This window comes from Musca autumnalis, unplaced genomic scaffold (assembly GCF_047663935.1).
Source record: "Musca autumnalis isolate F117 unplaced genomic scaffold, ASM4766393v1 scaffold_3, whole genome shotgun sequence".
Classification (NCBI taxonomy): domain Eukaryota; kingdom Metazoa; phylum Arthropoda; class Insecta; order Diptera; family Muscidae; genus Musca; species Musca autumnalis.
The window spans coordinates 27,015,128-27,031,862 of NW_027411866.1; the positions used below are offsets into that span (position 1 = coordinate 27,015,128).

The 16,735-nt window shown below is 37.9% G+C and overlaps 1 protein-coding gene across 8 annotated transcripts in view; it reads left to right on the forward strand.

The window, feature by feature from the left end:
• sev (receptor protein-tyrosine kinase sevenless) overlaps positions 1-16,341 on the forward strand; it is a 78,225-nt gene extending 61,884 nt beyond the window's left edge. For all 8 annotated transcript variants that reach the window (XM_073979091.1, XM_073979094.1, XM_073979090.1 and 5 more), the window contains 5 exons: positions 1,022-5,603; positions 5,705-6,000; positions 14,794-14,985; positions 15,055-15,485; positions 15,547-16,341. In XM_073979091.1, coding sequence (XP_073835192.1) covers positions 1,022-5,603; positions 5,705-6,000; positions 14,794-14,985; positions 15,055-15,485; positions 15,547-16,060 — 6,015 coding nt within the window. In that variant the 3' untranslated portion in view covers positions 16,061-16,341. The remainder of the gene's footprint in view (positions 1-1,021; positions 5,604-5,704; positions 6,001-14,793; positions 14,986-15,054; positions 15,486-15,546) is intronic.
• Positions 16,342-16,735: the final 394 nt, after the last annotated feature.

Here is a 16,735-nt window from a genome sequence, read left to right on the forward strand (position 1 = left end):
GTAGATGGCTCCTGAGATTGTTTTCTACTCGGTAGAAGGCTCCTGATGTTTTTTCTACTCGGTAGAAAACTCCTGAGACTGTTTTCTACTCGCTAGAAGGCTCCAGAGGATGTCTTCTGCTCAGTAGAAGACTCCTGAGGTTGTCTTCTGCTCGGTAGAAGACTCCTGAGGTTGTCTTCTGCTCAGTAGAAGACTCCTGAGGTTGTCTTCTACTCTGTAGAAGATTCTTGAAGTTGTCTTCTGCTCGGTAGAAAACTCCTGGTGGTGCCTTCTGCTAGGTAGAAGACTCCTGAGGTTGTCTTCTACTCGGTAAAAGATTAGTGAGATTGTCTTCTACTCAGTAGAAGACTTCGGAGGTATTCTTCTACTCGGTAGAAGACTCTTACGGCTGTCTTTTACTCTGTAGATAACCCTACGCTGGCCTTCTACTCTCTAGAACATACTGTAAACAATACTCATACTGTTGCCTTCTACTCCGTGGAAGACCGCTATGGTGCGCTTCTAGACTGTAAGAGATGTCTGCGGTGGTCTTCTACTCTGTAGGAGACCCTAAAGTGGTCTGCCACTCTGTAGAACATCCCTTTGATGGTCTTCTACTCTGAAGAACGCTCCTACGATGGTTTTCTATTCTGAAGACGAAGATTCCTACGGTTGTTTTCTAGTTCGAAAATCCCCCTGTGGATTTCTTCTAATCTATGGAAGTCTCCTACGGTTGTTTTGTACTCTGATGAAGACTCTTACGGCTTGTACTCTGTAAAGGCCACCATAACGGTTGTCTTCTACTCTGTAGAAGTCCTCTATGGTGGTTTGCTACTCTATAGAAGACTCCTGTGACTGTCTCTATTGAAAACCGCTACGTTGCTCTTGTGTTCTATAGAAGGTGGTCTACTGTTATACTCTGTAAAAAACCCCTATGATTTGCTTCTAGAAGACTCTTTTGTTCGTCAGAAGGACAGGGGGTTTGATGACTTTTAACTCTTCATCTTCACATACCTTTTCTTTTCTCTTTTTTTTTTTGCAGATCTCCCCCAATAGCTGGAAAATAATTTCCACTGACTTTCAGGGCTCCCTAATGGAAACTCTGGCTGATAACCTCTCCACTCCCGTAAAATCCCTACAAATTGATCCCTTAAATGGTTGGATATTTGCCACAAATACCCAGGATCAACTGCTGCGTCTGAATTTGGCCACCAAACAACTCACTACCATACCCAGTCCAATGCACATCACAGCAGTTTACAACGATCACGAACATTTCCTATTGAAAACCTTTGATCAGGAAGAGCGTTCCATATACGAACTTAGCTATGATGGATTATATTTCCAGAAGTTGGAAGATCGCGTTATATATACATTTGAGGGCGACATTTTGGGATTCTATTATTTGGATAATAATTTCCTAATGGCTGCAAATGCTACACATTTCCTGCTGCAGATTAATGAGATTAAACGATATGAAATATTTGCGCTGGAGGATGTGGCGTGGAAGGCGATACCATTGTTGGACAGCAGAGAAGCAAGGATCTTGCAACCTATACCAAAACCCCTGAAAAGTCCGGGTGGTGTGCAAGCCGTTCTGTCCGACACCAAGGCAAGAATCAGTTGGTCTGCCCCGGAAATCTTGGGCGGGTTTCAATCGCCTGCCTGCTGGCATGATTGGGAGTATGAATTGGAAATAATGGATGTTTCGAGCAGTAGTGCCTTTAATATTCGCGGCATCAAGTCGAGGTATTTCGAGGTGGAACGTTTGCAGGCAAACAATTTGTATACATTCAAGGTGAGAGCCATGTTCATGGCCATGGGTGGCAGGATGTCCGGTGATGCCAGTGAGTGGTCTAGGGAGGTGGCAACACGTACCTGGCCCATGGCCAACCATAGATTGCTGTGGGCCACCCTCGGAGGCTTGTGGGAGACCAATGAATTGGCCGAAGATGTGGAGTTAAGGGGATTGAGGGAAGAGAATGTACAAAGCTTTGTGCAGGTCAATAGCTCAATTTATTATGTCACAGGTGGAGAGAGGCTGCTGAAATGTTTCAATATTATGAATCCCGAAATACCCTGTGGCTTCGTGGCCCACAATGTTTACAGTGTGGATTATGATTGGCGCGGTGGCAGAATCTATTGGTCGGATGTGAAACGCAATTGTGTGCTGAGATCAGATTTGAAGGGAGACAATCTGGAAATGCTGCCCATAGTTGAGGCCAGGGAAATCAAGGTGGATCCGCTGAATGGTTATTTGTACTTCAGCACCGACAGCCGTTTGGCGAGACGTTATCTCAATGGAGTTTTTCAAACTGATGAGCGGGAATATTATCATGTCAATGGCAATGGGGAGGAGATTAAGGGTTTCACCTTGGATTACATGGCCAATGAGGTGTATTGGCTGGTCCAGCATCAGGAGGAGCCGGTAAAATTGTTTCGCTCCAATGTGGAGGTACAGAAAACTGAGGAATATTTGCAGTTACCTTCCGGCATGAATGTGGCGCCGCACAGCTTGCAATATGTAAAGGAGATTGAGGGTTTTCTGATGCTGAGAGAGCCGGGGGATGGGGCAATTGTGCTGCGCAAAGAGTACCCCAAGTATGTGGCGAAAATCCAGGCTCCCTCCTCGATGGGGCGAGGGGTAAACTTTGTTAAGCTACGCTCCGATTTTGTGGGATTTATGGATTATCGTGTAATACCAGAGCCGGTGGATAAAGATGGCATACGTATCACCGAGGGATTTTGGGATGATTTCAATCTCAAATGGCCAGCGGTGGGTGGTAGTGAGAGTTTTTGGATAATGTATAAGGTGTTGATAACATCGATGGGTGTTAATGCCAGCGCCCAGGAGGTGTACAGCTTTGAGATCCCCCGGCCTTCACTGAGAATAACGGAATTCAAATTGGCCCCACGGCTGATAAATGTTACCATTACACCCGAAACATATTGGGCCAAGGGCAGCACCACATGGTCTGTACTAAGCACACCTTCGGCTGATCCCAAACAACCCAAAAACCTAAGGGTATTTGTGGACCTAGTGCAGGAACCTTTGCAGGAGAAGGTGAATATTACGGCCCTGGTAAGATGGGATTCACCGGAGAATATTGGCCAGGAAAAGGAGGCGTTTTACAAGGTCTATTGCTGGCACAGAGATGAGTTGTTCGGTGCCAAGGACGTTGAAGATATGGGTTTGGGTTCCCATGAAATGCGGTTCTACAATTTGCAAGCCGAGGAGACTTATATGTTCCAGGTCCAGGCCTTTTCCTCGAGTCGCCCCAAGGGTGGTGAAAAAACACCCTTTCTCAGTTATCACATTAGTCCGGAACTGCAGTCCCGGCCCAAATTGATATTTAGTACCTCGGATTATATTGGAGAATTGGATATGGATGTGAACAGCTCCAAGGTGTGGCTTCACACCTCCAGTGAGGTGGAGCACATGGTGTTGATGCCCGGAGAACAGCGCCTAGTATGGGTCAATGATAATGTGGAACTAATGACCTATCAACCTGGTTCAGCTGCCCTGAAATTGGCCCGCATGCGTGCCGAAGTTTTGTCACTTGCCGTAGATTGGATTCAACGCAAGGTCTACTGGGCTGAATTGTCGGGAGACATAGAACGTCCGGTGGATATTTACATGCTGGATTTAAACCACTACGAGGGTAAGGTTATGCTAGGCCAGCGTTTGTTTTCCCTAACCGATGGCAAACTTTTGAAAGATCTCCTGGTCTTGGCCCACTCCCAGCTGTTACTGTGGTTGGAATATGATTTGGAAACGGAAAATGCCAGTCTTCAGGCGAGAAATTTAAGCGATTTAATTGAGGTTAAACTGAAAAATTTACCCCTGGAGCCATTGCAGGCCATGTTTGAGGGTTCATGGTTATCGGATATGGAAACGGTGAATTTGTTGGGCGCCAAAGGCAAGCTGTATAGCTATGAGGTTCAAAGGCAAATTTTATCTAATCTAAAGTTGCCTTTGACTGCTGGGGATCCTGTAAGGAAATTTGAACGGGATCCGGGTTTTATATACACCCTAAACAATCACACCATTAAGGCCTACAGTCGCCGGAAACACAATTTGGAATATTCGATTAAGCTCAATGATGTCAAGGTCATAAAGGCCTTTAATTTCCAAAGTTATCCCGCCAGGGAGTGTATGCTGCCAGCCAGGAACATAAAGGAAGTCGAAGAAGATGATGATGAGGAGGAGGAGGTGGAGCAGACGGCAGAAACGGAGGAGGTTGGCTTTCTCAAAAACCTACTTGTCAAGGAAGTGGGTCAAAAGCATATTTTGCTTCAACTGCCCCAGCACAACTTCCTTGGCCCCTGCCATGTACCCATACCGGGCTTGAAATATCACCTAACCCTGGAGGATGCCAAATACAACTATAACCAATCTTTTACGATGAGCGGCAACTTTAGCCAACTAAATGTGACCGGATTAAGGCCCTATACCAACTACTCCATTGCCATAGAGGCCACATCCTATTACCAACAAAAGCTGAATCTTAATGAGACCCAATATCCCCCGTTTATGGTTCTCACTCAACCCGGCACTCCCACACAACCCAGGAACTTTTCCCTGGAGGTTATTAGCCCCACGGAGGTCTATGCTGTGTGGCAGGAACCCGAGGAGCTAAATGCCCCCATGGTACGTTATGCCCTTAGCTTTATGGAGGATGGTGCCGCCCGAGGCTATCGTGTAGACTTGGATGATTTCGAATATACCCTGAGGAATTTAAAACCCCAAAGTAAATATTCCATTTGGGTTTCGGTATATGCCGGAGAGGAAATGAACACCACCGAAAAACTGGAAATCCATACCTATGGTGAACCGGAACCATTGCTGCTTATTGATTCCCAGCCCTACAACTTAACCTTGTTTTGGAATTCCAGCATTTCCTATACGTCCGTTATTCTTGAATGTCTACCCCACAGCCATGATCCTGATGTCACCGCTTTCAGCATAGACATAAGCCAGCTGAATGGCAACATAACCATCACCAATTTAGAGCCGAAAACCAAATATGAATTCTATTTTAAAATCATCTATCCCAAGTCCACCCACACCTATGTTTGGCCCACGGACCAAAGTTCCCATTTCATATATGAAACCCAAGGCACGGCTCCCGGTCGTCCCGGCCGGCCCATGTTGGAACTGATAAGTGGTGAGATATTTAAAATTCAATGGGAAGAGGCCCAGGCAAATGGTGCCGCCCTACTCCACTACAGTCTAGAGGGTTTACAGGCCCGTAGCATCAAACGTAATCGCCGCGAAGCTGTGGCCTCCTACAACAGTAATCTCAACCACACTTCAAGTATAAGTGTAATTTCCCAACTACCCTGGGCTGAGGAGCTGCAACCAATCGAAGACAAATGGATAGTGGTGTGTAATACCACGGAACTCAATTGTATAGTAAGAGAACTTCACACTCTGCGCCTGCTAATGTTTCGTGTGCGTGCCCACAGCCAGGAATATGGTTGGGGACCATACAGCGAGGACAGTGAACGTGTGCTGGAGCCTTATGTTTCACCACAAAAACGCAACTCATTGGTATTGGCCATAATTGCTCCCGTTGTAATTGTTGCCACTTGTGTCATCATTTTGTTTGTCATACGCAAAGGTAAGTAGGTAGAAGAAGAATTGGTGAACTACTCATTACATTACATTCCATTCCCACCCTCTCTCTCCCTCTTTCAATTATCCGTTCTTGCTGTGGTTTAGTTCACAAACGCCGTTTAAAGGCCAAACAATTATTGGCCAAAAGCCGCCCAAGCATATGGAGCAATGTCTCGAGTATGCAACAGCAGTTCGATAGAAATCGTGCCTTTTCCATGACCAGCAATGCCACCATGTATACGGGAGGTCCATTGAGTGATGCTGATATTGCCTTGCTGCCGCACGTTAATTGGAGTCAAATTTCATTGTTGAATTTCCTGGGCAGTGGTGCCTTTGGTGAGGTCTATGAGGGTCTGTTGAAGCATGAGGACAGTGAAACACCAGAAAAGGTGGCCATTAAGGTAAGAATCACAGTTTATACAGTTGGACACTAAGCCCACCTGATTGTTATGTTTGTTGTCAAAAACATTATTGTGATTTAAAATACAAAGAAACTCAAATCACAATAATATAAAATCTATTGTGTTTGTTGCCAAAAGTTGTTAACAAAACTCTGAATGGCCGAACTCCTATAGGCCTTGGTAAGAATGGTGTTAAAAAAAAACATCAAAAATGTCTAATGTACAGATTTTTGAAACTGTTATACAACCATGTGTGGTTTTTTTGTATTATTGTAGAAAGAAAAAATACTCTTGAGGGGGTTTAAAGGAAATTATGTGAAATTTGGCAACTGTTATACAAAATAATTTCTTTAAAAAACTGTTATACCCAAGAAATGCGATTTTTTTACAAGTGTTATATGAAGAAATGTGTGTTTTCTGAAAGTAAATTTCTTACTTTTTGGCAATGTTATATAATATTTTCGAAAATGTTGTATAATAAAAAACTGTTATACTGCGTCTTTGATACTGTTATGCAACCAAGTGTTGGTTTTTTGTATTATTGTAGAAAGAAAAAATACTCTTGAGGGGGTTTAAAGGAAATTATGTGAAATTTGGCAACTGTTATACAAAATAATTTCTTTAAAAAACTGTTATACCCAAGAAATGCGATTTTTTACAAGTGTTATATGAAGAAATGTGTGTTTTCTGAAAGTAAATTTCTTACTTTTTGGCAATGTTATATAATATTTTCGAAAATGTTGTATAATAAAAAACTGTTATACTGCGTCTTTGATACTGTTATGCAACCAAGTGTTGGTTTTTTGTATTATTGTAGAAAGAAAAAATACTCTTGAAGGGGTTTAAAGGAAATTATGTGAAATTCGGCAACTGTTATACAAAATAGCTTCTTTAAAAAACTGTTATACCCAAGAAATGCGATTTTTTACAAGTGTTATATGAAGAAATGTGTGTTTTCTGAAAGTAAATTTCTCAGTTTTTTCCAATGTTATATAATATTTTGGAAAATGTTATATAATAAAAAACTGTTATACTGCGTCTTTTAGCATTGTTAAAAACTCTTTTTAAACCACAGTATGTGAAATTTAGGATCTGCTATACAAAACAATTTCTCCTTAAAAACTGTTATACACAAAAAATTAATTTTTGGCAATTGTTATATGAAAAATATGGGGTTTGAAAGCGGTTCTATTAGTTTTTGAAACTGTTATATAAAGGAATGGCTTAAAAATTTTATTTTTTTATTTACAATTTTATTTACAAATTTTATAAAAAATCCTTTTTATAACTGTTATACAATGAAGTGTGGCTTTTAGCATTGTTAAACAAAGAAAAAACACTCCTTAGACATTTTGAACCACTGTAAGTGCAATTTGACAACTGTTATACAAACCGATTCCTTCGAAAACTGTTATACAACAGAAACTAGATTTTTAGCAACTGTCATAAGAAGATATTGGGTTTCTGAAGCATATTTCATTAGTTTTTCTAACTGTTATACAACTGTGAAAACTGTTGTACAAGAAAAATTTCCAACAGAGAACCGTTATAAAATCAATGGCTGTAAAAATATTAAAGTTTTTTTGTAATTATGAATATTTTGGAAACTGTTATACAAAATAATTTCTTTAAGCAACTGTTTGAAAACTGTTATATAATAAAAAACTGTTATACTGTGCCTTTTAGCATTGTTATACAAAAAACCCCTTAGGAGTTCTTTATACCACAGTATGTGAAATTTAGGAACGGTTATACAAAACAATTTCTCCTTAAAAACTATTATACACAAGAAATTTTTCTTTTTGGCAAGTGTTATATGAAAAAAAAAAATATACGGAGGTTGAAAGCAATTCTATTAGTTTTTGAAACTTTTATATAGAGAAATGAGTAAAAACAAACTTTATTTAAAAATATTATAAAAATCCTTTTGTTTTCTTAGGAATGTGCGCGTTTTAAAGCTGTTATACAATGATCTTTGACCTTTAGCATTGTTGAACAACGGCTTTTAGTATTGTTACACAAAGATAAACTACTCCTTAGGCATTTTAAACCACTGTATGTGAATTTTTACAACTGTTATACAACTCGATTTTTTCGAAAACTGTTGTACAACAGAAACTAGATTTTTGGCAAGTGTCATATGAAGAAATTTGGTTAATGAAGCATATTTCATTTGTTTTTCTTACTGTTATACGACTGTGAAAACTGTTATACAGGAAAATTTTGCAACAGGGAACCGTTATAAAAACAATGGCTGTAAAAATATTAAAGTTTTTTCAGTATTATGAATATTTTGGAAACTGTTATACAAAATAATTTCTTTAAGAAACTATTTGAAAACTGTTATATAACAAAAAAACTGTTATATTGTGCCTTTTAGTATTGTTATACAAAAAAAACTCCTTAGGAGTCATTTAAACCACAGTATGTGAAATTTAGGAACTGTTATACAAAATAATTTCTCCTTAAAAACTATTATACACAAGAAATGTAGTTTTTGGGAAGTGTTATATGAAAAAAATACTGGGGTTGAAAGCAATTCTATAAGTTTTTGAAACTCTTATATAGATGAATGATTAAAAACAAACTTTATTTAAAAATGTTATAAAAATCCTTTTGTTTTCTTAGGAATGTGCGCATTTTAAAACTGTTATACAATGATCTTTGGCCTTTAGCATTGTGGAACTGCGGCTTTTAGCATTGTTACATAAAGATAAAATACTCCTTAGACATTTTAAACCACTGTATGTGAAAGTTTACAACTGTTATACGAACAGATTTTTATCAAAAACTGTTATACGACAGAAAATATATTTTTGGCAAGTGTCATATGAAGAAATCTGGTTCCTAAAGCATATTTCATTAGTTTTTCTTACTGTTATACAACTGTGAAAACTGTTATACAAGGAAAAGTTGCAACAGGGAACCGTTATAAAGCTAATGTCTGTAAAATAATTCATGTTTGTTTAATGTTATGCATATTTTGGAAACTGTTATACAATTGTCATACAAAGTAATTTCTTTTAAATATTGTTATACCAAAGAAACTAATTTTGTAGTAATATTATATCAAGAAATTTGGATTTTATAAGCAATTTTGTTAGTATTTCGAACTGTCATACAAAGAAAAAAAAAACTGTTATACAGGGAAAAACTCCAGCAGAGAAATATTATAAAGACAACTACAAAATTTTTTTCACATAAAAAATGAGATATGGGTTTATTTATATATTTTTTGGAAACTGTTATACAATTTGTATAGAGAAAAATCTTTAAAAACTGTTACACACTTACTTACTTAGCTGGCCCATTACAGAACATTTGTTCTATAGGCCGAACTAAGAAGAGATCTCCATTCCTCTCTATTTGTTGCTTTGCACTCTGAAATACCGCGCCATCATCCACTTGTTTGCGCCATCTATTCCTTGGCCTGCCAATTCTGCGTGCATCGCCATGTGGCATGTATTCATACGCCTTTTTAGCGGGTTCATCATCGCTCATTCTTATGATATGGCCTAGCCAACGCAATCGCTGCATCTCGATACGTTTAACAATATTGATGTCGTTGTATAGCAGATACAGCTCGTGGTTCATGCGACGTCGATATTCATCGTCAACGCAAATCGGCCCGTAGATCTTTCGAAGAATTTTCCTCTCAAACACACCGAGCACTGCCATGTCTGCTTGCGCAAGTACCCAGGCTTCGGAGCCATACATCAGCACGGGTAGTGTCAGTGTTTTGTAGAGCGTTATTTTTGTTTGACGAGATGTGGCTTTGTTTTTAAACTGCTTACTTAAACCAAAGTAGCATCTGTCCAATACAATTCTTCTTTTTATTTCACAACTGATGTCGTTTGTTGTGTTTACGGAGGTGCCGAGGTATACGAAGTCTTTTACTACCTCAATATTATAGGAACCAACTTCCACAGTCGGTCCGAGCTCAATGGACGCATTGCGCGTCGACACCATCAACTTGGTCTTCTCAGCGTTTACCGCCAGACCCACTTTAGCAGATTCTCCTTCGACCTTTATAAAGGTATCAGTTACTTCTTTTACTGATCGGCCCATGATGCCTATATCATCGGCATAAGCAAGTAACATGTGACTATTGGTGTAGATTGTGCCACTTCTTTTGACGTTTGCCTCTCGTATAACCTTTTCTAGCAGGATGTTGAAGAGGTCACACGAAAGGCTGTCTCCTTGTCTGAAACCTCTTTTGGTACGAAACTCTTCGGAGAGGTTCTTTCCTATTTTAACTGAGGACCTCGTGTCAGTTAAAGTCATCTTACAAAGCCGGATGAACTTTGCGGGGATACCAAATTCAGACATTGCGTGGAATACCTTTGATCGGAGGGGACTGTCGAATGCTGCTTTATAATCGACAAAAAGGTGGTAGGTTTCGATCTGCATCTCTTGGGTCTTCTCCAGGATTTGCCGCAGGGTAAATATCTGGTCAATGGTGGACTTGCCAGGTCTAAAGCCGCATTGGTATGGTCCAATTATCTCGTTGACCATAGGCTTTAGTCGTTCGCACAATATCCCTGACACGATCTTGTAGGCAATAGGGAGTAGACTTATGCCCCTATAGTTAGAGCATACAGTCTTATCTCTTTTCTTGTGGACGGGGCACAGGATACTCAGGTTCCAATCGTCGGGTACTCGTTCTTCCTGCCAGATGGTGCTAACTAGCTGATGCATACACCTTATCAGCGCGTCGCCTCCGGTTTGAAACAGCTCGGCTGGTAAGCCATCGGCTCCTGCTGCTTTATTATTCTTCAGCCGGTTGATTGCTGTTTTTACCTCATCTTGGCCGGGCGGTATACATTCTATACCATCTTCTGGGATTGGATCTGTGGTATCATCGTCTTCTCTACTATTGGATACCAGCAGATTGGAGAAATGTTCCTTACATATCCTGAGCACGCTATCTGTATCTGTTACCAGATTACCTTGCTGGTCTCTACAGGAGGATGTACCTGTACCAAAGCCATCTGTTTGATGTTTCACTCTTTGGTAGAATTTTCGGACTTCATTCTGGCTCCTGTACATCTCGATTTTTTCACACTCCCGCTTTTCCATTTCTCTCTTGTTCTTGCGGAAAAGACGTTTCTCTTCTCTCCTTTTCTCCCGATATCTCTCTCGCGCGCTACGTGTTGCTACTGATTGTAAAGTAGCTCTATATGCCGCATTTTTCCCTTCGGTAGCAGCACGACACTGCTGGTCATACCATGAATTCCTTTGTGGAGGTCTCTGGAATCCAATTATGGACTTTGCGGCTGTTTGCATGGAGTGGGCAATAGGTTGCCATTGTGTTGTTATGTTATCGGGACAAGGAGTGCTTGCGTTAAGCAATTGGGCTAGTTGAGTGGAATATGCTGTGGCTATCTGTTGTGTTTGCAGCCTATCGATGTCCAACTTCCGCGTTGTGTCTGTTCGTGCTTTATTTGCAACGTTTAGACGGGTACGTACCTTTGCTGCAACAAGGTAGTGGTCCGAATCAATGTTTGCGCCTCGGAACGATCGTACATCCAACACGCTGGATGAATGTCTTCCATCTATCACAACATGATCAATTTGGTTTCTTGTTTTCTGATCTGGAGACAGCCAGGTGCCCTTATGAATATCGAGATGATTAAATCTGGTACTGCTAACTACCATGTTTTTTGCAGCTGCAAAGTCTATAAGCCTCATACCATTGTCAGATGTTTCACTGTGGAGACTGAATTTCCCGACTGTTGGGCCAAAGATATTCTCCTTTCCAATTTTGGCATTAAAATCGCCTAGAATGATTTTAATGTCATGGACAGGGCAACGGTCATATGTTTCTTCTAAGCGCTCGTAAAATATATCTTTGGTCTGTTCGTCCTTTCCTTCAGTGGGAGCATGAGCTCAAATAAAGCTGATGTTGAAGAATTTAGCTTTTATTCGAATTGCAGCAAGTCTTTCATTCACTGGGGTGAAGCTGGATATCAGATGTTTTAGTCTCCGACTAACTACGAATCCGCAACCTAACTCATGCTTTACGTCATGACAGCTATAATACAGTGCGTCACCTTTAGGTGTTGTTGTGACGCCTTCCCCAATCCATCGTATTTCCTGTATGGCAGTAATATCGGCCTTGTACTTTTCTAGTACGTCTGCCAATGCGAAGACTGCACCTTCTCTATAAAGAGTGCGAACATTCCAGGTGCAGATTCGCAGATCATGGTCCTTAGAACGTTTGCGGGGTTCGTCAACTTTAGAGGGGTTTGTTTTTCTTTGTTTCTAAAGGCAGTTCCCCAGGTGACACCACCGGGAGGTCAGTGTCCACTTAAGATGAAAGAGGGACCAAGATAAATCCTGGGCTTTGCCATGTTAAAGCCGGTCAAGACCGTTGCTTGGTATCATTCATCCCCTACGTCACCCATGGTTACATGGTTATGGTTACTTTTATATATTTTTTGGAAACTGTTATACTATTGTTATAAAAACAAATTCTTTAAAAACTGTTACAAACAAGAAGTTTAATTTGTATCAAATGTTAAATGAAGAAATGCGGACAGTGAAACTTCAGAAAAGGTGGCTATTAAGGTAGGAATGGATTTGAAAATAATTGAATTTAAAAGTGTTATACAAAGAAATCATTTTATTTTATGAAGAATGCAATTTTTTTAAACTGTTATACAACGAACGGTGGCTTTTAGCATTGTTATACAAAGAAAAAATACTTCTGAAGGTTTTTAAGTCGCAATATGTAAAATTTGGAAACTGTTATACAAACCAATTCCTTCGAAAGCAGTTATAAACCAGAAATTAGATTTTTATATGACGAAATTTGGTTTCTGAAGGCAATTTCATTGAGTTTTTCTAACTGTTATACAGCAGTGAAAGCTGTTATACAGAAAGATATTGGAACATGGGACCGTTATAATGATAATCGTCGTAAAAATTTTAAGTTTTTGTATTGTTATGCATATTTTAGAAACTGTTATACAATTGTTATACGTAATAAATACTTTTAAATACTGTTATACCCAAGAAATTATTTTTTTGTAATATATGAAGAAATATGGACTTTATGGGCAATTTTTTTAGTTTTTATGAGCAATTTTACAAAAAAAAAAACTGTTATACAAGGAAAAACTCCACAGAAAGCTCTTATAAAGATAATTACAATTTTTTTTTCACATAAAAATGAAGTATGGGTATATTTATGTATTTTTTTGAAAACTGTTATACAATTAGTATGAAAAAAAAACTTTAAAAACTGTTATACAAGGAAAAACTCTAACAAAAAACTCTTATAAAGATCATTACAATTTTTTTTCACATAAAAATGAAGTATGGGTATATTTATGTATTTTTTGGAAACTGTTATACAATTGGTATAGAAAAAAAACTCTTTAAAAACAAGAAGTGTAATATTGATCAAATGTTAAGCGAAGAAATACGGCATTTGAAATCAATTTGAAAGTTCTTGAAACTGTTACACAAAGAAAAAAACTGTTATACAGGGGACTGTTATAAAGATAATTACAGTAACTGCCAACATTTTCACATTTTTATACGTATTCTGAATGCTGTTATGCAAAATAAAAAATCTGACGTATTTTGAACCAAAATATCTGGAGTTTGGCAACTGTTATACAAAATAATTCCTTTTAAATGCTGTTATAGGCAAGAAGTTGTTTTTTTCTAATAGTATATGAAGAAATGTGGGTTTTATAAGCAATTTAGTAGTTTTTGAAATTGTTATAATATCTTTAAAAACTGTTATACAAGATAAAATTGCGACAGGGAACTGGTATAAAAACAATTTCAGTTACTGACAACATTTTTACTGCTTCCAGAAAACTCTCTAGAGTGTTCTAATCCACTCTATGTGAAATTTGTGCAACTGTCATACAAAAAGAATTCCTTTTTAAGTTGCTGTTATTTGCTTTTGTCAGGTTTTTTTTTATGAAGAAATATGTACCTATTCTGAAAGTATTTTACTTAGTTACACTACGTATAATTAGGGTAGAAATGTTGTTTACTATTTTTAACATAATAAAATGATTTTTTTTTCTGTTAAGACTGTTATACACTTGGAAAATTCGTTGGAAACGCAATACCAAAGCAAAAATAAACATTGTAGAATACTACTCTATATATATTTAACTGACTAAATTAAATGTCATTAGTATAACAGTTTTAAAAAAACTGTTATACGCCTGGGAAATCCATTAAAAACATGTTTAAAGGCAAAAATAGATATTCGTGACTATTAATCTACATTTAATTAAGGGAAAAATATTGTTTTAAAATTTTAAACATGGTAAAGGCATTTTTCTGGTAAAACTGTTATACATCTGGAAAATTAAATTAGAAACACGATATAAAGCAAAAATAAACATTGGCGAATAATACGCAACAGATATTTGACTGATAAAGTTAATTTTTAGTAGTATAACAGTTTCAAAAAAACTGTTATACACCTGAAAAATCATTTATAAACAGGTTTAAACGAAAGTTCTCGTGTTATACAATTTCTCTACATATGCTTAACTGATAATATTAATATTACTTCGTATAACAGTTTCAAAGACTGTTACACACCTGAAGAATCAATTAGAAATAGGTTTAAACGAAAGTTATACAATTGTTCTACACATGATTAACTGATAATATTCATATTACTTGGTATAACAGTTTCAGAAAAACTGTTATACACTTGAAAAATGGATGTAACGATATTATTATTCAACTACTGTATAAAACTTCCCCATTGTAGACATTTTGTGGAAGAATAATTTTCTATTATTAAATTTTCAGACCCTACGCAAAGGAGCCAGTGAATTCGCTGAATTGCTGCAGGAAGCCCAATTGATGAGCAATTTCAAACATGAGAATATTGTGCGGCTGATTGGAGTTTGTTGTGACACAGAATCCATTTCCATTATAATGGAGCACATGGAGGGTGGGGATTTGTTAAGCTATCTCAGGGAGTCTAGGCCAAATTCGACGGTAAGCTTAGATGATTCAGATTTTGTGGACCCCTTTCTTATAATTTGGTCTTCTTCCTCTTCTTTGTAGAAACCCGTGGCATCTTTACAACTGTTGGATCTCATGTCGATGTGCATTGATGTGGCCACCGGTATGGCCTATTTGGAGGATATGCATTTTGTACATCGTGATTTGGCCTGTCGCAATTGCTTGGTTTCCTCACGTGTGCCCAGTAAGCGTGTGGTTAAAATTGGGGATTTTGGTTTGGCCCGCGACATATATAAAAGTGATTATTACCGTAAGGAAGGGGAGGCCTTGGTTCCAGTGCGTTGGATGGCTCCTGAAAGTTTGGTGGATGGGGTATTTACCACACAATCTGACGTGTGGGCATTTGGCGTCTTGTGTTGGGAAATATTGACTTTGGGCCAGCAACCATATGCTGTGCGCAATAATTTTGAGGTATTGACATTTGTCAAGGAGGGTGGACGGCTGGAGCAGCCTGATAATTGTCCAGATAAATTGTGAGTTGAGGCGAAGTATAATTTGTTGATGCTTTTATTGAAATGTTTGTTGTTTTTCCAGGTTTACATTAATGACCGAATGTTGGCTTACGGATCCCGAGGAACGTCCCACCTTCCGCAAGATATTCAACACCCTGCTGTCCATTAAAACCGATGTTCGCCGTGTCAGTTTGGGTTATAACATAGATGACAGTGACTATGCCATGTATGCCAATCAGCATGGCATTGTTTTCAGTAGCTTTTTGGGAGGATCTCCTTTGAATAAAGTCAGCGAAGAACAAGAAGAGGAGGAGGAGGAGGAAGAAAGTTCCGAATCAACCACCTATGAAACGAAACAAAATCTCAAAAATGAAGAGGAAACAAAATTAAATGGCAATGTGGGTCGTTATATTGAATCGACCGCCCCACCACCCATTGAAAAAATCGATATGAAAGTACGTTTTGAAAATAATATTAATTCGAAAACGCCGGACTGTGATTCGTTGAATGATGAAGCCCATTTAATTGATACAAAATTATATCGGATGCAAGAGAATCCTGATTACTATATTAATGAGGGAGTATCAAGATTATAGAGTTTACTAATGCATTTTGGAAATGAAAACCGCCCACTTGCCCTTGCCGTTTGAAACAAAAAAAAAAAAAAAAACGTTAATGAAAAATGCCAAAGTATGAAGAAATATTTCGCAAATCTAAGGAGACTGTCTAATTAATTATGTTTTTTATAAGGAAAGGAAATTAAATTTTGTATAACGAAACGATGTATTATTTAAGTGTAAAATATTATAAATTTTAAGAATTATTTTAGTAGTATGTACGATAAGAAACATAATAAACAGGATATTACATTTTCAAACTCTGCGTTTTTTTAATAATTTGTGGCCATATGGACGTTTAAAAGCAATAACATATTGCATTGCTTTTAACGAAGTGTTTTTTATTGCATTTTAGATAAAATAAAGAATTTTAAGATTTTATAACAGTTTGTATAACAGTTGAAATCTGTTATACAAACTGTTATACAGAATTTAAAAAGCAATCAAATATTTAAAAAAGTTATTTTGCGTTTTAAAATAAAGAACCCCTTTTTAAGATTTTATAACAGTTAAAATCTGTTATACCAATTTGAAAAGCAATAAAAAATTTTAAGGAAGTATTTTATTTTACATTTTAGAAGTAAAACAGTTTCATACGATTTTATTGCAGTTTGTATAACAGTTACATTCTCTTATTATAGCCGTTTGTATAAC